Here is a 22,524-nt window from a genome sequence, read left to right as displayed (position 1 = left end):
AAGCATGTACTGAAATGACATGCATGTGGAATAGAGAGGGTAACTATGCACCATATGTGTGCTGTTAGCTTTTTTTTCCCTCTCATCCTAAGCCTTGTTGCTTAATTGAAAGAGTTGTTGTGCCAGGGAAGCCAGCTGTATGGAGATGAGAGCCATCATGAATGGATGGACACAGGAAGGGATGAGTGGAGCCCAGGAAGCTGTCGACTCAGGATGGTGGAAGTGTCATTTGGCAGAGAGTGCTGTCTTGTGGCGGCAAAAGTCTCTCAGAATGTAAACGACTGCGGCGACTCAATCTGCATATCAATAATCATCAGGTGTCTGTGTTCATGCAGATAATGTTATATTTGGAGCTGAAACAATAAGTCCAAGGTTGATACACAGATTGATTGGCAGCTTTATGGAAAAAACATATCGACTTGAAATTAAAACATTCAAAGCAATAAGTAGCCATCTTTAAAATTCTAAAAGGCGTTTAAGGCCTGGTTATTCTTGGTACATTTAAAAATGGAGCTGAATTTCTACTGCGTTGTCTGTCATTTGATGGCAGGTTTAAGGGAGTTTGATGCCTGATTAGTTTGATGTGCGATAAGCAATCTGGCTGCGGGACATTCAAAGTATTTCCTGCATGGGCCGCTGGTTTGGCTCAGTCATTAGAGAGAGTGTACAAAGAGGATGTATAAAAAAAATGTAATGTTTGCTGTGATCCTACAACTCACAACTGGTGACATACAGTAGGACTGTATTAAGGTTGTCAAAATAATCGATTTTACTTTTTTGGGAGAAGGCAAGAGAGAACTGTCCAAACTGCACTCAAATGTTGCCAACAATTTGGTGCAACTTAGATAATGTTCAAGAGTTTGCCTTGAATTTCTTGGTTATTTAAGAAATAACCTTATACTGGGTGTCCTATATAGGACTTCTATTTTTGTTACCATGGTGTCAAAATGGTAATTAATGCTACTACTATAACTATAAGTTCCAGCTTCTGGTATTGTTACAACCCCAGATCAATAAAATGATTATATTAAGAAATGTTGACTAAAATAGTTGCAACATTGATTACATGTTTGCACATAGTTTTAAGCCATAGTAGGATGGTGGAGTATATTTCGGCTGGTAGAGGGCGTTGACTTCAAACAGGAAGAAGTAAAGGAGGCGCTGCAGGAACAGAAGGGCAGAGTGTGTTTACATCAAACGTAAACAGCTCCATCCGGCCTTCTTCCTTTCTTCTTTTCTATCTCGCTGCTGTGAAGGCCTTGTCAGATGATAAAACACTCCAACAACAGTAGTCTGTAAACAAAACACAAAAAAGAAAACTTTGTTTGCTTTCACCTCTAACTACAGCTTTGGTGTTAGCATTTGAAATGCTCATATCTATTATGCTCTCCTTTCATCTCCAAATCGTTGTGTTACACCATCCTCTGTAGATCTAACAGGGAGTGTGAGAGCTTTGTGCTCCATCTGTCTTCATTTCACTTTTATTTTCTCCGCTCACATGGGCTTTTTTTTTTTTGTTTGTTTTGTTTTTTGTTTCGTTAAGAGTAGAGGGTGTTTTCACATGAAGAGAGGAGCAGGAGGTGATTAGCGACAGAAAGAGTTTGAAGGTCAGATTCTGCTCCGTGAAGGTCACATCCATGATCATCCTTTGAGTCCCAGCTGGAGAAAGTGAATGAGAAGAGCAGTGAAAAGGTTTTACTGAGCGTGAGTGATTTGGTGGCATTGTTGATGTGCATTGTGCTTGTAGTCAAGTGGAGAGAAATGTAAATTGATATTTCAGATCTGTGTGTGTGTGTGTGTGTGTGTGTGTGTGTGTGTGTGTGTGTGTGTGTGTGTGTGTGTGTGTGTGTGTGTGTGTGTGTGTGTGTGTGTGTGTGTGTGTGTGTGTGTGTGTGTGTGTGTGTGTGTGTGTGTGTGTGTGTGTGTGTGTGTGTGTGTGTGTGTGTGTGTGTGTGTGTGTGTGTGTGTGTGTGTGTGTGTGTGTGTGTGTGTGTGTGTGTGTGTGTGTGTGTGTGTGTGTGTGTGTAAGAGGAAGCACGGGAGCAATGAGCTGTGAAGACGTAGAAGAGAGAGTTGGCTTGTGGAGATGATGAATGCACAGTGACAGAGGTCTTGAATTGTGTCTCCAATACTTGTACCCTAATGGTTTCCTACCCACAAGTGGTGAGGGGGATTTGTACTCCCACTCCAATGAAGTTGACAAAATCAGCTTTTAAAAGTACAATGATAGTGAGTCTATGTGGAAATAAAACTTGAAGCTTCAGCCTTGGTTTTTCTTATTGAAGCTGCTCAAACATTAAACGACTCTTCGACGGATGCGATTAATCATCCAGAAGATCCGCTGCATAAATTAATCAAGCGGGAAATGATTGATAAGCTACTTCAATCAAGACAGAGAGACGGAACCACACCTCTCACATTCTGTGTGTGTTTGTGTGTGTATGTGTTACAGTCGGATGCTGACATGGTCCTTTTAGCTCATGGCGAGAGACACCGCGAAAGACTTCAGTGTAAACTTGTCAATGTGCTAGAAAGATAGCAGTGTTAGAGAATGCATCGCCATTTTGTGTTAGATCTGTGTGTGTGTGTGCGTGTGCGTGTGTGTGTGTGTGTGTATGCACACTTGCAAGAAGAGAGAGGGGGCTGCTGAAGCTTGCCACTCTGACTGGTAAATGAATATTCATGTTGATATATCAGTGTCTGCCAGAGAACGCAGGCTCCAGATCACAGGAATACAAATAAGAACACTCGCCAAGTGTGTGCCGTGTGTTGTTGTCGTGTGTGTGTGTGTGAGTGTGTGATCCGTGTGTGTGGGCACAGAGGGAGATTAGGCCTCAGAGTGCATGAGCAATTGGGAGGGTGTAAGATTGCGATAGGTGTCTGTGTGTGTGTGTGTGTGTATCAGAGGGAGAAAGGGAGGCGTAGCTGACATTTACTCAGTTCTTCTCCTTTAGGCTTTTTGTGCCCCACATTCAAGACGAGAGAGGAACACTCACTCTTGTTTTCTAAAACTTTTCTCAGTTGTCTTCACAACTTGGCCTGCATCGCAGTTGTTGTTTTTTTACATTCTGCCGCTTATTCAGAACTCAGTTACACTAGAGATGAAATACCATGTGAAACAGACATTTTCGACTAAGTCCCAGTTGCCAGTGGAGATTCTAAAGTCTGTTGGGGCCCTAGACAAAAATCAATTTGTGGCCCTCCAACCGGCCTTGATCACCCTCATGTCCGCCAGTGTCATGATGCTTAAGCCTCTTCTCCTTTAGACAGATAATTCCTCTCACACACACTGAGACACACAAACAAAGGATTCCTCTTTTCTTTGTTGACCTTCACTGACTGTGATGCATGCAATGCTTACTCGGGCCCCCTGAAAGGAGGTATTCTACTATCGCTGCAAAGGTTGCACATCTGAGTTTTGTTTTAAAGTTTGTCAGCCTTTGGGGCCCCAGTTGCCCATGAACGTGCTGAGTCACGATTGTCGTCCCCCCCCCCCCCCCCCCCCAGTCCAGTCCCCTGCTGGCCTGCACTCACACTGCTCCAGGCCAAAGTCGACCTGAGCCTGTTGTACAAACCTTGTCACGTTATGACACAAAATAGTCCAGATTTCCTCTTAGACCTTGTGAGGTTTCTCTGGCTGACTCTGACTCTGAATATTTTCACCTGCCCAAATTTTTCAGTTTCAGCTTGGCCACAGTGCGGATTGCCTGGTGGGAGCGCCCTTTAAAAAAAGCTTTATCAGTGGGCGCTTGCTTCCACCGACTGTTGACTTGATATTGGAATAATGATTTTCACAGCTTGTTAGTCGAGTCTTGAGTTGAACTGTGTGGTGTGCTATTGCCACAAACTCTACAGAACATGCACATAGTCTAATTGACACCAACAGACTGTTCCTGGTGAGGCGTCATGAAGCCCAACCATGGCCAATGTAACATTGGAAATGCTGAATGTACCTAGCTTTTAGTCATAACAGACAAAGAGGTGGAACTTATGCTGGCCTTAACCCTTTCACAAACAGCTAAAACGCTGGGCATCTAATTATTATGCCTTATTATTGGAAACCAGGTTGTAAAAATTCATTTCATATGAGCCCTAATGGAGGCTGTTTGGTTTTGATGCCAGGGTCAATCTAACACTGAGAAACTGTAGGGGTTTTTTTTCAGTGGGCTTCCTTTTTGGAACATCTGAGATTGCTTTGATTAATGCACTCAATAAGGACTGCTGACTTTTGTTCAGTTGCTTCAATTGGAATTAAAAAAGGGCCAAGAAAATGTGTGGAAAAAATATTCTTTACTAATTGTTGTTCTTGGCATTTTTGGAGAACAGTTTTAATTTATGAATCAAATTTTTTTCTTTTTTTTTGCATCTGAGTTCTGGACACTGCCATTTTTTAATTTTTTTTTTTTTTACAAAAGAGGCCAAACTTGTGAAGCCTGCATGGCTCCAGACCTCTGGATAGCTTCTTCTGTAATAAGAAAAAGTCATGCTGTGACATGCTTCGGTCAGATTCAGTTATTCACTCCAGTAAAAGAAAATTAGTTTGGATTAGAAGGATTTTTATAATGATTATTTGGAGAGGATTGTAGGTTAAATCAATGTATTTTATACCCAATTGAACTTGAGACTGTCTTCCCAGGAGATGATGCAACACATAATAAATGGCTTTCATTTGTTAAAGGTCTCTGTAAATACAGTTCCAAATAAATGGCTGTCTGTAAACACTAAAAGACTTGTAGGAAGCAATAACATAAAGGCAATAACAGCAACCGGAGGTATGTCTCTGCATGGGAAGAATATTGCAGCTCAGTGGTGAATTAAAAATAAACTCCCTCTGGGTCTTTTTAATTCACTGCAAAACAAAAGGGAGGATGACGACAAGTAAATGTCAGCAGTATACGTATATATACTATGAGCACACCGAGAAACGCAGAGGTGTATATATAAATAGAGCAAAGGTAGGTGTTTGGGTCTGGAGGACGAGTGAAATTCTAATAGATGCCAAAAGGACAAGCCTTTAGAGACATCAAGCGTCTGTATTTGATTAGCGTCTATCTTCTCTTCTCTACTCCTTTCCTCTTCTATCCCTCTTTCTTCTCTTATAGCTTTAGATTATCACTTTAACATTAACATGCAGCTCTGTTAAGTCTATGAATGTGTCGTCTGTCATGTATGTTTAGTTTATAAGTTTAATTGGATTAGGGACAGTGTACAAAAAAAACCCTAAAACATTAGTCTCAGAAGAGAAGAGATGCTTTGTACCAGATTTAGCTAACTAGCTCATTTCCATGTATGAATGAATCTATGTTATGTACAATTGTGTTTCACAAGCTTGTTATAGCCCTGTCTGTGTCCTCAGCACATGGACAACAGTGAGCTGATGGCTATCTGAGAAGTGCTTCGCCAAACCCTCTGGGTCCTGAACAGAAGCAGTCATCATTCCTCCCCTACATCTGCTTATTAAAGGAAATTGAAAATGTTCAATCATTTAGCCCGCTTCCTGTCATAATTCTGTTTTGCACCTAACAACTTTTCAGACGCTTCCTTCGTATTTCAGACTTTATTAATCTGCAGTCGATTTTCACCATCATCTTTAATTGGTTAGTTTGATACATTTTGCAGAAAATAAGGACATGTTTCAAAGACAGCAGAATAATCAAGTAGTTTTGTTTATTTAAAATCATCCTCTTTGAGACATTGCTTCGTCTCAGACATTGAGATTGATATCTTAAAATTGGTCAGGGAAATGTCAGAATAAGAAATAATCAAAAAGTCTTGCAGCTCTCGTCGTGCCTTTGACTTATAAATGCTCATCAAATCGATGAAATCATTGCGCTCCAAAAATGAACTAGTGGATGTTTGCTGATAGAAAAATAAGGCCTACATTGTTTATAAAGTTTTAAGAGAATCTAAAACTAGATTTTTTTCAGCAGATCCCACCTCTCTCCCTACAGTTTAGAATTAGGCTACATTATACTTTTCAAGTAATTCACTTTATAAACTTTGAGAAGATTTTGGCACCGAGCCGTTTTTTTATTTTGAGGTTTTTTTTCTTCCTTTTTATGAAGTGACAGACATGTCACGATCACATCAGAGTTGATCAATTTTTTGTAAATTATTCCACGGACCCCCAAGCTATGGTTCACGGACCCTACTTTTAGAATCACTGCGATGAAGACTGGCGGAGATTTTTAAGATTCATTGATGAATACACAACATGTTGGTACTTAGTAGCCCAAACAATGTGAAGCTGTTAGAGAGGAGTGACTCCACTTTCCTGTTGATTGCCTAGATTTTTAATTGACTTTGTTTTAGCCTCATGAAACCAACATTACATAACAGCATCTCAACTGTTACTTGATGCCGTTGCATATACTGACGGGGCTATCATTCTCTCCATGTGCCATAATGCTTTGGCTTGCACTAGGCGATCAATAATGCATTTGCTTACCTTACAGACACAGGCTCCTGGGTGCAGTGAAAATGTTGATCCTGCAACTTGGTGACATTGCCTCATTTTTTTCCTGCAGACTTTCCTCCGTGTTTTTAGTTAATATGGCCAGTTTGTAGGTTTCCCAAAGGCAACTTGGGAAAAGACACTCGTGGGAAATCTTCTTTTTCTCAATAATGCAGAAGGAATGTGTAATATTTATTCAGAATTATCCTTTGTTTTCTCACAGCAGTGGCGAAGGCGTGGGATTACGCCTTGTTGTTGTTGTTGGTAATAATAGACTTTTCGGAGGAGGAGGAGGATGATGAGAAAGTATCCAAAGCATTGTTGGTGCTGCGATCACAACTGGAGAACACCAATCCTCTGAAAGTAACATGTTCTAGCACGTTAGCTCTCTAATCATGGCTGAAGTGTTGCGAGGTGAGAAATCTCTTTGATGCATTCGAGAAAATGGATGTCTTAACAATCAGTTTGGAAGAAGAGTGACACGATCAATCAATTTCTCTTGGTGTCCAGGCTTGTTAAACATCTGTTTGTTAAGGTCAGGCATGACTACCTTATACATTTGCTGTCATCTTTATTTTCTGGCGATCGAAGTATTCAAGGCAGGGTTCTGGGAAGGAGAATATTTTTTGCTTCTAACTTGATTACAAAGGCATACTGTATATTCAAGCTTTTTCCTCCATATCTTTTTTTTTTTCCTATGCTGAGGGCACACCTCCAATGATTTTATCCCCTCTGCTCTCGTCTTTTCACCTCGCTTTTTTAACCTCCGTCACTTTTTTTCCCCTCACTAGGGTGTTGATGGCCCATGCTGATTTATGCCAGTGGGAGTTATTCTAATTGCCACCTCTGCGCTCTGTGAGACAGGCATAGTAATAACTGGTTCTGTCTGTGACATACAGTCACACATTAACATTGGCACATGCACACTCTTAAACACCCAGCAAGATGCTGTTCCTCTGCAGTACTCCTGCTTAACACTCAAAGCTGTGTAGATTATTGCCCAAGAAGAAGTTACAGCGCTCATTGCTTAACATCTGGGGTAACATTTCATGGGTGCCACATTTACACCGTGGCAGCTCTGTTGGTGTGTGTGTAACGTGTCGCGTGGGTTTCAAAGAAGGCTGCAATACGGATGACATATTGCAGTCTGAATGTTATTTACTGTCATGCTGCTCCTCTGCAGCAACTTTCCACATCACATTGCTTCGCTGCTGAACGAATGGCAGCCTTTCAGGTCAAAAAAAAAGAAAGACAAACAGTTTTTACCGCACATGTAACAACTAATACATTGATCTGGAATAAAGTTTAACATATGCATTTGTTGTGTTGTAAATCGATAAGTTGCATAAAATTGCAGATGAAGTACAAAATACATTACGTACAAAACTTCTTCATTCAGTTGCAAAGGTCTTCTGATTCAGATTGGGTTGAATCTTTTCAGCCTGTTGCTCTGATTGTTTGTAAAAAGCACACTGTCTTTATCAGTGGGACCTTGTGCGAAAAACACGAGACACTTCAGGAAAGATGGAGTCTGTAAACGCATTGTGAGCTCAGTAGTCAGTGTTTGAAAATTACTGGAGTAGTTTCAAAATATATGAAGTTTCTATAATATTGAGGGTATAATTGTCTCATCTTTTTTTGGATACTCTCATTGTACATATCACAGTCATTAGTAGGTGTCCTGTGTTAGTCAGGCTGTAACCGAGGCAGCTCATTTCCCTGCATACTTCAGCAGTTTTATGAATCATATTGTGGCATCACAGAGCCTTGAAAATGGTGCTGAGCCTCCTTTCTACAAAACTGAACTTCAGTCCCGAGGCTGTAGACACTGACAGGGGGCTCTTACTGTGAGGTTAGGCTAACGGAAGCTATGGATCAAGCAGACAGCCTCCGTCTAATAGACTGTTTAGGTTTAATATGGGTTTTCACCTCCTCTAATGGAGCCGGCTGACTCGGGAAGGACACATGGTGAGGTCTCACTCTTAAGTTGTGTGAATTGAAAGAGGAGAGGCAGAATGAGGCTCCCTGAATGCCAATCACATCCATAATACGTTGCCTTGATGGGTAAAGAGGAGCAAGTGCTGTCTTTGTTTGTGTGTCTCGGTGTGTGTGTGTGTGTGTGTGTGTGTGTGTGTGGTTGTGTGTGATTCTAGACGGTCACCTTTGCTGTTAAATCTACTTTATTGGCAGCTGAATGAGCCAACAACCTGCAGTCTGCTGTCCTCAGGGGCTGGACCTCGATAGCAAGTTTGAGGGGAAAGAGATGCAGGCTGAGGTGGGACAGATGTTCAGCCAATCAGAGACCTTGGCAGGTGCAGTCATGATAAGCAGATGTTCTTATCTTACCAGCCTTACACCTCACATTCTTTCACAGTGGGGGAAAAAGAAAAAAAGCTGCAGCTGACTGTTCAGCAGAGAGGCTTTATTTCATGTCAAGCTCTTCCCCCCCCCCTCCTCTCTCTCTTTCTGAAGGCTGTGGGCACTGAAGCATCTCCTGCCACTTTTAATGGACTTCTATTCAACTTTCCAGTCCTGATCCACTTTTATAGCTCTTCTTCTTCTTTTTTTCTTTTCTTTTTTTTTCGCCTTGGAAATCCTCATTCAGGCATTTTTGTCCTCTTCAGTGCAGTGTCAGTCATTAAATCTTCCCTGTGAGACATCGCTGTTTGAATATGAATGTGCACAGAGTGCTTTATTTTTGAAGGTTCCTTTCGCTGTTGGTGTTTGTTCGTGTGTATGTGTGTTGAAGCTAGAGCTCTGGCATCCAAAGTACCACCGGCACTGCCACGACTGTCGCCCCACCCCTGTCTGTGCTCACAGTGTTTGCTGGGGTTTTTGGTTGAGATTTAAAGAAAGGGAGAGTGGAATAAAAGTAGGTAGAATCTCTCTGTTTAAACACAAGATAGTAATTTTGAGGCCACACAAACACTCCCAATCTGGCTCCAGGCTCACACTGCACAGGAATGCAGTGTTTGAGGCGCTGTGCTTTTCTAAAAAACTAGTGAAACAGATCCGCAAAGTTGCTTTCAAGAATGGTCCAGTACTTCAGAATCCTACACATCCAATCTTTTATAGTATCAAATCCTCTATCAATGCCAGCAAGTGTTTTACAGAGTTGCAGATTTTTTTTTTAACAACCTACAACTCAGGAGTCCATGCTGCCAGAGAGGAAGAAACCGTCATGAGAGATTACACTATTTTATTGTAAGCCTTTAAATGACCAATATGTCAAGTGCACAGCAAGGACTTAAAATCCACGTTGGCTTATTTCATGATCGAACTAGATATTGTTTGAACTTCTTTCTATTGCTGCTAAAACGGATGACGAAATGTGGCGAGTTAGTTTTGCAACAAGACGGGGCGGCAGTAGCTCAGTCCATAGGGACTTTGGTTGGGAACCGGAGGGTCGCCAGTTCAAGTCCCGATGCGGACCAAAAAAGCTGGAGATGAGGTTCCCTTGAGCAAGGCACTGAACCCCCACTAGCTCAGGGGGCACCTCCAGTGGGGGTTACTGACGCATTCTAACAGCTCTCCATTATTGCATGTCCACAGGTCCTGCTTGTGAATGTGTGTGTGATTCAGGCCTGTGTTATTGTAGAGACATGCTTCTCACACACACACACACACACACACACACACACACAGAGACTGTGAACCACAATTTAAAGTATATATATATATATACAGAAAGTGGGCCATTAAAGTTGGTTCATTTATGATTGTTTGTTATGATAATGTGGTCATCTAAGATAGTACTTTACATCACACAATGTTGGCACTTAAGAATAATTCAAGTTGATGATAACAGAATACACAAGGTCTGTTTAGCAGCTGCTAAGCTGATTTTGTTTGTACCAAATTAGATAAGGTGGTTCTGATATACTTTATTAATCCTGAAGATGAAAAACAATTATTTCACTCGTATTGATAAAGAACATGCCAGCCATACACAAACAGGAATATATGGACAGCCACTAATGGAGACATTCATTATTGGAAAGACGTCAGAGTGAGGGGTGCGCGCCCAGAGCAGGGGTCATTGGTGCCTCGCTCCATGGCAGCAGTACTCAGGAAATTAACTGGCACCTCTCCAGCAAACAACCAGCACCAATTTCCCAAATTTGGGTCATATCAGGACTTGAACTGGCGACCCTCCAGTTCCTATAAGCCAAGTCCTTATAGACTGAGCTTTTGCCCCTCTCTTCTATCTCTGTCCTCTTTTTAGCTGAGCTCCGAATTTACTCCCAAACAAACCGTGAGGTGAAGTTCTTTTACTGTTTCAAAAACATACAAGCAATTCACAGTCTCAGGCTCTCAAATGATAAAAGTGCTCATGTTAACTTTACCCTAACAACAGTGAAGTTTGCCGTCAATCATATTCCTCAAATGGGAGTGCATCTGTTTATGACACATGCACACACTCCCTCTAGCAGCCTGTGGTTGGCATTGCTTTGACACATACAGAGCTCAGGTGTGACATAATGAAATTAGGGCTCCATGCTCATGCAGTTCTCTGCCCTGTGCGGACACACTGAACTCTGCAGAGTCATGCTGAGGAGAGATGTACTCCGCCTCTGCACAGCACATGTGTGCATGTGTTTACCATATACCCCCTTAACTTTTCATAATACCATATCATGTAATGACTAGTCATAACCTACCTTTCAAGGTAATTAACGGCCATTGCATACGTAACTGGGATATAAAAACTGCAAAAAAAACCCAACTTCTGTCATCACGTCTGTGAATATTATTCAAACTAAATGAATAAGAAATCAGTGTACAGCATTTTTTTGGGGGGGAAATGGACTCTGTCTTATCAATCCACTGCTTTCTCTGTTTTTCAGTGCTTTTGATGGTTTTTCTTTCACTTATCTCCTGATGTGTTTCTTAAAGTGGAGGGACTGTCTCCCTTCCTCGCTCTCTTCCCTTAATGATGTTCTTGAGTGATGCTAATGAATGATTCTTACACTCCTCCTGAGCTCCCCCCCTCCCTCCTCCTTTTCTCTTCCTCTCTCCATCTGCCTGCTTGATCTGTCATGGAGACCGCAGAGAGAGATTTTTCTACTTCAGTTACGAGACTCCCTCAGGGTGATTCTAGTGGAAAACTCAGATGACTTTCCTCTTCTCTGCCGGCCCCGGCGACATGATGGATGGAAGTGTTTAAAAAGCCTGACTATTTGTGTCGGACTGTTCGTCTGAGTGGCTCACAGTTAGCAGTCAGCAGGGGAGGGTTTGGTAAACGGGGTAGATGATGCACTGGGAGAAGAGTGTGTAGGTGGCCCTGTTAAGATGAGAGGGTTTGTGTGCTTGTCTGTGTGGTGCGGGTCTGAAGGAGAACCCAATGTGATGCTCTGCCATGCCATGACTGATTGCATTGTGAGCCAGCTCTCCTGTGCTGCGAGTACAAGTCGCAATAATAACTTTCTCAGCAATGATTTGATTCGAAAGAAGAGTTTTAATTGCAAATAGCTTACCGTAATTCATTTATGAACAACTTCGGCTAGTTACTGTTTCATAAAGGTATTCACATCTATATGCCTGATTAAAGCTCATTAATCAGACAAAAGATGCCGGTTTTTCTTACATGTCACTATGTCATAGCCTATTTAGTTCAAATCAATCAGATAAACTTGTAAACATTAATGTATTTAAATGTATTTCAATGACGTGACAAGGATAACTAACATGATAAATAACATGATTCTGTAGCTCCTCTCACCTCTAAAAGCATTCGTGGCTTATTAATTTAGTTTTTCTACCCCTCAAAAATTGTTGTTTTTTATTCACACCTTTCATCAGTTTTCAACTTCAACTGGAAACTTTTATTTATTTTTTTTGCTAAAAAATCTCTGCACCGTAAGTGAAACACCAATCAGCAGTAAAAGTTAGCGACGAGCTTGCAGACATTGTGGAGCATTGAGCGGCTGACAGTGATGTTTCACTAACAATACTATAATAACCAGTCGCTTACTGTATCTTAGCATTGAGACAAACTGGATCTTCCTCAACTGTAATGCATTAGATGTCAGGTATAGAGTGGATAAAGAACACTGTGGTGCTTTCAACACTAGCAACACTACAGAACAGCGTTATTCACAAATGAATAGTTCACGTTTCCTCCCCTGCATCCTTTGACCTCCATCAGTTTCACAAAGCTTGTGAGCAGCATGTGTGAGTGTGATCAACACAAACAGCCACTTTTTGTATTGGGACTTTTTTTTCCTGTCAGCCCATGATACACTGAAAATGAACGATTACAATTAGCATTGAAGAAAAAAAAAGGCAAGAGCTGTGGTCATGGAGTCTGTCTTTTTTTATATTGTATCTTAATCTCCTCCTGTACATGCATACATGTGTGAAAGATAAGAGAGCAACTCTGAGAGACTTCAGGGGCAGGCTGGGCTGAAATGTTCAAGACATTATCAGGCGTCTCTCTCAGATAGAAGCAACTCTGCCTTTAAACACTGTACTCCATTATTTTCACTTTGCACTGTTGTGTGCTTAAACCAACTACTAATATCATCCTCTACTTTGTTACCTTTTGTGTAACTACCCTGTTAAACCTTCTTCATCCCTCTGTCCCACAGCCTTTCCCCCCCCGTCCATCCCTGCGATCCCTCCTTCATCCTCCTCTCCTTTGTTTTCCATCATGAAAGACGGAGCACATGCTGCAGCCAGGTGTTTGACGCGTCCATGTTGTTACTCGGCAGGTTAGATGGTCAGATAGCTTCCACTTCCCATTCAGTCAATCAGGCTGACACACATGCATTCACTGATTGGTTCATACACGTGCTTGGGCGGTCAAATGGAGAGTAGGGAGATGGCTGGGAAGGGGTTCATGACCCCCATGCTTTGTGAAGGTCCGAAAGGCAGACAATTAAATGGCTCAATAATTGGAACAGTAAAATTCCAGGCAGACAAATGCCTCCTTGTTCTATTTACGACCTTTTGAACCCAGTTTATGACTCTTGGTAACCACAGGATGAAGGAATGCCAACAGTATTGTCTTCTTCAGACGAGAAAGAGAGACAAAAAGAGTGTGTGTGTGTGCGTGTGTGTGTGTGACAGATGCATAAAAATTAATATAAAAGGACCGAAAAGGCTTGTACACTCGCAGAAATGAAAAACACAAGGTGTTTGGGGGACAAGAAGAGAGTGATACATATGTAGAGGACAGATTTAATCATTCTGACTAGAGATGAGTGGATGAGTTGTTCTCATATAGAGAAGAAGAAGCAGATGCTGCAGGGTTATCAGAGTCCACCAAAGTAATTTCCCAGAGCAGAACGAGGTATATAAAGAAAGAGAGAGAGAGAGAGAGAGAAAGGGAGGTATAGATTTGAGAGAGAGAGAGAGAGAGAGAGAGCTAAATAGGGACAACTTCAGAACACTCGAGACATCAAGGTTCATCTCTGGGTCCCTGTCATATGACCTAACAGCATTGTATTCCGCTGCCGGAAATGATTTTCTCTCCTGCAAGCTTGAACCAGCTCACTCTGTCTCTGCATCCACTGCTGCTTTAATTGCTGCAAATGAGATCCATGCTTGAAATATGAGCTGTATGAATCTTGGATGCTGCAGATCAGCGACACGTAAGCAGAATATCATCTGTACTTTTTGGAACTTCTTGAACCTCACGACCTTGGACTGGCTCGTCTTCCCTGTTTGGCTCCAAGCAAGAGGAAGGAGAGACGTGATTCGCTCGGAAAGTGGACAAGAATAATAAAGGCAAAAAGTGGTGTAGTTGCTGTTACCTTTGGACTTAAATGGATGGAGGGGAGGCTTCAGTTTCTCTGGCTCAGCTCTAGCTCGCAGCAGGGTGCGAGGGTGAGGCTCTGTGCGTTAGACTGGCGATGCACTTTTTCCTTTCTTTATCTTGTGTTTTATCTGCTTCAGCAAGAAAGAAGGGGAAGCAGGTTTCTGCCACTGTGAAGTACCTCTGCCATTGACCAAATGAATTCATTGCGCTTTGAAGTTTTAAGAGATGGAGATATCTAAGCCGAGCTTTTAATTCATGCATAGTGGATTGTTATTCAGAAGGTTAGCTGTGTCTGACCACGACCCTCTGGAAGGTTTAAGCTTTCTTGCACCACACCCATTTGTTTACAGTGAGAAGGCAGATTCAGAAGGACAGATCAAACACCTAGCTGTTGGAATGTCACCCATTCGGGGGAGGGGTTACTGCCTTTTGTGATGTCATGATGGGAAAATCTCCAAACAGCTGCATAATATGAGACCTTTTAAAGGTGCTGTACTTGTTTTATCCTGTTATTAGCTACAGGCCTGCATCTCCTCCATCCGTTTTGGGAATGTGGGAACATCATAGCAACTACCAATTCTTCTGAAAACCAACATTAAAAAAAAGTTTTATCAATGGTTTAGAAATTATGAAAAGCACCCACCAAAGAAGGTGATATTGGAGAGTTTTTTCGTTCTTCTCAAAATTGAAATCAACGCGCACACAAAATAGAAATACAACAGATTAAGGCTTAAAAAACAAATGTACATACTGTTGTATACAATTCAATGATTTGATTCAATTATCAACTTTGTTGTGTCTCAAATAATTGCCTCTGCTTCTCCATCACAGGCTGCTGCTGACTTTGCCAAGGCCCACCTGCCCCCGGCGCTCCGCCAGCAGCTGCTGACGTATGAACGGGAGAAAGAGCGAGACCGCGATAAAGACAAGGACAAAGATGAGAAAAAGGAGAGAGGGGGCCTGACCTATCCTTCCATCCTGGAGCAGCAGATCCTGAATTTGGACAGAGAAATGCTGGAGAAGCTTTCAGCCACGTACAATGAAGCAGGTGTGTGTTTACCGGTACTTGTTTACCCCGCCAAAACTGCAAAAACATAAACACTAAATTAATAATTTATTCTAAAAAAATACACCATACTGTATATTCTTGCATCAACTTGTCCTGAAGTGGTCTGTCCAGGTGCAACTTCAATGCATCATTTTATAGTGATCTAAATGCGTGTCTGCTTGGTGTGGCCTGTTCACCACATGCAGATGGATTTGTGTTGTTCATTACTGCAGACACAATACGAAAGCAGGGTGTTATTTTTTTAAATGTTCCCTGTGATGTTTCATGCAAACTATTAATGTCTCCTCCACTGTTTCACTTGACTGTTATTGAAAAGTGAGTGTCAGCATCCCCGGGCCTTGCTTATTCAGCTGTTTAAATACAAGCTGATCTTCACAAGGCTTGTAGTAATTATCTCTGGAGGGAGGCAGAGAGGGAGGGTTGAGGAATGAGAGGGGAGAGTGTTATGGATGCACAGAGGTGGGAGAAGGGTCAGGGGTAAAGATGTATGCGTGGTAGGAGGACATTTTGCTTGTAAGCGGAATGGAACAATTAAAGAGAGGAGCTGAGACAAAGGGGAAGGAAAGGCTTAAATTAAAAGGGTGAGGAGAAGGAGAGCGAGGATACAAAGGGTGATGCTGTAAGGCGAATGAGAGTGACGTCGCAAGAAGAGAATAATAACTGGGCTAACAGAATTAGCGTAGCTTGCAGTGATTTTAACTTAAGAAATGATCGGATACATAGAATGGAGATTCTAGGTTAGTTTGGCATCTTTGTCGTACGCAACATTACAGTTGTAGCATTGGTGAAAAGTCAGTGGCCTGTGGGTTGAATGGACTTAGCCCACAGGATCAGCAAATCAAGGGTCCCTCATTTACTCTATGGAAGAGGGTGCTTCAGTGATTGGATTGTAAACAATTTGCCCATTTTGGGGTTTTAATATTAAGTTCAATTTTTCTCTCTGTGTAATGTTCATTTAACATCCACACTATAGGGAATAAACTACAGCTTTCGGTGGGATCAAGTAGACCATATATGAACACTTTTTTATCATCTTCTATGACAGAAACATTATTGGCTGATTGGACAAGGAGGAGGACATGTGAAATATAGATGATTACATGGACGCACTAAGTGACATGTTGCGACCTCAAGATTTGAAAAACCCACTTTTTGCTGCTGAGAGAGAAGCAGAGTGAAGAACTGGATATGCACTCTAAGGTTTACAGGGTTACCAATGACAAGGATAACACTGCCCTTCTTTCAAGAGAAATCAACATTTTAAACATCTGGGTTTATTTAGCTTTAAATTTTTGTCCATCATACTTCACCATTTTACACACACTGTTTTGATATTTATAGGGTACATTAGACAAGCAGGGAAAGGTTTAAACGAAACTCCTGTGGTTGAGCAGACAGGATGTAGAGAATTCAACAAGTAGGTTCAAACCAACAATGTTGCAGTTCAGGATTGACGCCCGACTCTTTACGTTAATATTTTAGGTTTTAAATGTAAGTTTAAAACCAAAGAAATGAAAGTTTACATAATCTCAAGAGCAGTTGTACCATGTCCTCATCCTGTCTCATCATCTGAACCATTCGTCTTTCTTGCCTTGTCAGACATTGTTGCAGCGCTGTCAGCAGGCGCGCACATCTTAAAGTTAGCTTCTTCAAGTTTATTGTTGTACAGACAATAAAAAAAGATGGCTGACAACATTGGATCCGAGTTGTCGTTCACCAAAAGACACTTTTAGATAAGGCACGATGGAAGAGAAAGTGGAAAGGCTTGCTGTTAGATTACAAGTCTGAAACGTTTAAAGCCTAAATGGGAGCCTGTACAGACGGTGAACATGTGACTCGTACAAAGGTTAGTGAGGAGGCTTCATCGGAATGAAGGGGCCATTGAGAGGGTCTCATGTCCTTTGGGGAATCATGGGTCATATGATTCACTGAAGAATGAACTTGCAGTGGTCAATCTGGAGGCTGATTGTTTTCCGACAAAGAAGGTAGATACCTGTTCATGACCTCTTCATCCTCTTTTATCCTCATCTCCTTTGCTGCTTCCCCAGCGGCAGATAAGCGTCCACTCAGATCCCTGTTGCTCTCAAAACAGCTCTAGAGAAAATCTCCCCTTCCTGATCCCTCTGCCTGTCTTTGTTTTTTTTAGCTATGTGATCGGTTGCACTCCACAGATCTGTCGAAAATAATTTCTTATCTGTCAATATTTCTATCTCCCTGTGTTTTGACAACACAGAAAGAGAGATTGACACCAGATAAAACATTCAGACAAGCTCCTGGTTTGTTTAGTCCAAACATTGGACATGTAGGGATTAGATTTGTTGTTGTATTTTGTCCCAGCTTGCCTTTCAGTATCTCTTGGGAAGGGGGCGTTCTGCAGGTCAGGTAATTGTTGTGCATTCTTGTTCCTGTATCTGATTCAACAATCAAATCATTTAGGGTGATCAGCTCCCTGCGCTCGGCCCCAATCAAGGCCTAGATGAAGCTGGCACTGAAAGAAGACAAAAGGAAAATGGAGAGATACACTCTCAGTTTATTTCCCAGGCCCCAGGACAACAGCCTATCAGATGTATCCCTCTTGTTCGTTTATCCCTCTGTTGTTTATCTGTGAACAAAAGCAAAGCGCCTAAAAGAAAGATAAGAGAGCTGGGACTTTGATGGGAGTGCCAGGAGCTTAGAGTCTATTATGGACACAGTCACCTTGATGTGGTATTCTGCTGGTACTGACCTTTTGTAGCTATGTAAAAAATCTTACACCTACACATACATCAGTCCTGTAAACCGTGATTGCCAGCAGCACAGAGACCAGGCGGACAATTTTCCCACATCTTCTTGCACAAAGGGTCTTTTTGTGTCATTTACTTTAGTAAAAAATTAACTCATGAAAAGAATCTGAAAACCCTTTTTTGCGTTATTTTTGTGTCCTCTGGGTTTAAAAACTGCCATTTTGCAAAACATATAATTACACAGAGGGAATAAACCATTGACTTCATAAAAGATGAACAATACAGCAACTCCCAGAAAGGGAACCACAAAACGTGTAGTTCCACCTACAGACTGACTGAAGTATAGATCATGATGTCTTCTATTTTAACAGGTGGGAGATGAGGCAAACTATAATAATAAAATACCAATGCTGGTTCCTGTCATAATAGCGAGTTATTAACTTTTTGATTTTTTTTTTTTTTCAAGTTGTTTTTCTTGCGAGGATTTTTTTTTATTAGTTATTTGATGCTATCAAAAGATGTAAAATGCCATGATTGACAGCTCCATCCATCCATCCATTTTCTACCGCTTATCCGGGGTCGGGTCGCGGGGGCAGCAGTCTAAGCAGAGACACCCAGACTTCCCTCACCCCAGACACCTCCTCCAGCTCTTCCGGTGGGACCCCAAGGCGTTCCCAAGCCAGCCGAGAGACATAGTCTCTCCAGCGTGTCCTGGGTCTACCCCGAGGCCTCCTCCCGGAGGGACATGCCCGGAACACCTCCCTAGGGAGGCGTCCAGGGGGCATCCGGACCAGATGCCCGAACCACCTCAACTGACTCCTCTCGATGTGGAGGAGTAACGGCTCTACTCCGAGCTCCTCCCTGGTGACCGAGCTCCTCACCCTATCTCTAAGGGTGCGCCCAGCCACCCTACGGAGGAAGCCCATTTCGGCCGCTTGTATCCGAGATCTCGTTCTTTCGGTCATGACCCAAAGCTCATGACCATAGGTGAGGGTAGGAACGAAGATCGACTGGTAAATCGAGAGCTTCGCCTTTCGGCTTAGCTCCTTCTTCACCACGACGGACCGATACAGCGACCGCATGACTGCAGACGCCGCACCGATCCGTCTGTCGATCTCGCGCTCCATCTTCCCCCCACTCGTGAACAAGACCCCGAGATACTTAAACTCCTCCACCTGGGGCAAGGACTCCCCACCGACCCGAAGAGGGCAAACCACCTTTTTCCGGTCGAGAACCATGGCCTCAGATTTAGAGGTGCTGATCCTCATCCCAGCCGCCTCACACTCGTTAGCGAACCGCCCCAGTGCACGTTGGAGGTCCGGGTTCGATGGAGCCAACAAGACCACATCATCTGCAAAAAGCAGAGACGAGATCCTGTGGTCCCCGAACCGGACCCCCTCCGGCCCCTGGCTGCGCCTAGAAATTCTGTCCATAAAAGTAATGAACAGAACCGGTGACAAAGGGCAGCCCTGCCGGAGGCCAACGCGCACCGGGAACAGGTCCGACTTACTGCCGGCAATGCGAACCAGACTCCTGCTCTGGTTGTACAAGGACCGGACCGCCCTTAGCAAAGGGCCCCGAACCCCATACTCCCGGAGCACCCCCCACAGGGAGCCGCGAGGGACACGGTCGAATGCCTTCTCCAGATCCACAAAGCACATGTGGACTGGTTGGGCAAACTCCCATGAACCCTCGAGCACCCGCTGGAGAGTGTAGAGCTGGTCCAGTGTTCCACGGCCAGGACGAAAACCGGCCGGACCCTCCTCTCCAGAACCCTGGAATAGACTTTACCAGGGAGGCTGAGGAGTGTGATTCCCCGGTAGTTGGAACACACCCTCCGGTCCCCCTTCTTGAAAAGAGGGACCACCACCCCGGTCTGCCAGTCCAGAGGCACTGTCCCCGACCTCCACGCGACGTTACAGAGGCGTGTCAACCATGACAGCCCCTGCACATCCAGCGACTTAAGATACTCAGGGCGAATCTCATCCACCCCCGGAGCCTTGCCACCAAGGAGCTTGCCAACTACCTCGGTGACTTCGGCTTGGGTGATAGACGAGTCTACCTCTGAGAACTCAGCCTCTGCTCCCTCGGTGGGAGACGTGACGGTGGGATTTGATGATTGACAGCTCTGTTGACAAATACAGCTCATACAGCATTCTCCACTCAAACACCGACGCAAGACTCATTGAACTTTCCATGCCCACCAGTGTCCGCTTTTAACAGACAAAAGAATCTGTTCTGTGGACTGTGCCAACCTGAGGGATCTTTGCTTTTTTTTATTTGTCAGCAGAGTCTCCACGGGCCCATCACAGTATGTCTGCGCTGTTGCTCGTGTATTTTGGGTTCAACGAGAGGAGGCGGGTCCATGTGTGTACAACATTCTGTATTTATTACATTATGACGTGCTTATGCTCTGTAGTGATCTAAAACAGTTTGTGCATGGAGGCTGAGCCGTCCTCACACAAACCCCAACATAAACAAACGCAGCATCATTTCATATCAGACTGGCAAAACTGCCAGATATCAGAAAGTTTTTGAAACCATATGTTTGCAGGAAACGGGGATATATTTTTACCTTTTGCTATAGTAATTGCATGACTGACACCTATTGATAACAAAGGGCAAGAACATGTCACTAAACAATATACCAGTAAAATATCATTCCTGATCTCTGTACAATTTACATCTTCCAAAAATGCACTTTAGCTTTTATCATTATTCCCTTCAAAGTGAGGTTCCATTTTGTTAAGTACCGTTCATTATGTTAACACTTAGATGTTTTGCATTTGTTTGCAATATAATCATTACAAACTGAATGCTGATGCCGTTGTCACCAGTTACTTTATTGCCATGAGTCATTTTCTTCTCCTTTTTCTCCAATGATGTTTGCTTTGTTGTTTTCCATTTACATTCCATTCCCCTTTAAGCCAAGTGTTGCCTCACACCAAGTGTGTTTACTGCACTCTGTTTAAACTCTACAGTAATTGTTGTACAGACTACAGCACCTTTTGAACTCTGGTGGCAGCGGAAAATGTCCCCATACACTAGCTTTAAAGCCTTGTGTCCACAAACAAGAAGTGCCCAAATCGTACAGCCAAAGCCTTTGACAAACTTTAACAAACTGTAGACCGGTACAGATAGACAACACATGAACGTAGACTCCAGTCATGTTAACTCATACAAGGTCAGATTTAAGGCTAAAGTAACAACCCTTTAAGGGTCAATGCCTGTGGACTGAGACATGAATATGACGTTGATTAAACATTTGACGGAACACAAGTGTGTTTGAGAAGCTCTGACCTCTTGTATCGTCAGTTCTTGTTCTTAAGAAGCACAGCTCATCATTGCCAAAGATTTTACAGCTAACTTCTCCCTTTCTCGATCTCACCATGGAGACTTCTTAGAGCAGTTTTCACTCACGGTAAAGCTGTATAGTAAATTGCTCTCACGAGTTGACCCAAGAGTTTCTTTCTTCTGTGTTCTGTGTGTGAGGGCTGAGGCCCCAGGACTTTTTATTGTAATGCAATCACTGAGTTGTGTGAGAAAAAGGAAATTGGTTGATTGATTTTCCCTAAATGGAACTCCACAGACTTGCAGCATCACAGGGAGTACAAATAAATATGTAGAAATCATTTTCAAGCCTGGTTGAGTTGCATCGTGGTTAGAGTAGGAAGCAGATTTAAAAAACAAAAACAAAAAAAAGAGAGTAGAATAAAAGGTCATTTTAAAAGTTTGTTTTTTTGAATATTCTTTAGCTGTCCTATACTGTTATTAAGAGTGCAGTGTAAAAATGCTGTAGTTCTCTTTTTAACCACTCTCTGGTACGAGACTGACTTTGTGTTTTACCCAGATATGCCCCAAATGTTGCTGTATGTATATTATAAACAATTATCATCCATTTTTGTTGCGTAAAAAAATCAACAGGAAAAAATGGAGTGGAAAACAAGTGGGTGTTTTTTTTTTTTCATTAATTCAAATGATTATTTATTTATATATATATATATATATATATATATATATATTCACGAAAGCAGAGTGATCTCAAGCTTTATGGTGGCTTGATATAGTGGCTCAAGAGGCTTCACTATAAATGTTAACAATCCAAGAAGAGCAGGTTAGACAGTATGACAGCTCCACAAAACTTGATGCGGTTGGACTACTAATTTGCAGGTAGTGTTTTTAAGCAATGCTGTGAAGAAGAAAATGAGCCGGGTGAGCAGGCTGGTGACAGTCCTGCTTCCGCATTTTTCACCTGAATACAGAGCCGCTTGTTCAAGAACATCAACATGAATATTGTAAAATATGGACACGTCTTCGAACTGAGAGCACAAACAACAAATGTCTGCTAACTCTGAGCGACTGAATCAGTGCAATGATAAGAGTGGGCTCATAGCATTTATATTGTCAGCTAGGGCTGAGAATCTTATCGGAGGCCTGAAGGTGTTACTGGCCAAGCTAAGCCAATAATTAGCATGAGCACTGGGCACATGTGGGCTATGGTGCCATTTTAATGGGG

The 22,524-nt window shown here is 42.6% G+C and overlaps 1 protein-coding gene across 1 annotated transcript in view; it reads left to right on the top strand.

The window, feature by feature from the left end:
• ppm1lb (protein phosphatase, Mg2+/Mn2+ dependent, 1Lb) overlaps positions 1–22,524 on the top strand; it is a 43,459-nt gene that overhangs the window by 15,190 nt on the left and 5,745 nt on the right. The window contains exon 2 of the mRNA XM_079354337.1: positions 15,048–15,264. Coding sequence (XP_079210463.1) covers positions 15,048–15,264 — 217 coding nt within the window. The remainder of the gene's footprint in view (positions 1–15,047; positions 15,265–22,524) is intronic.

The sequence above is a fragment of the Symphodus melops genome, assembly GCF_947650265.1.
Source record: "Symphodus melops genome assembly, chromosome: 10".
Lineage (NCBI taxonomy): Eukaryota > Metazoa > Chordata > Actinopteri > Labriformes > Labridae > Symphodus > Symphodus melops.
Note: the sequence above shows the minus strand (reverse complement) of the source record. Positions and strands in the feature narration are given on the sequence as shown.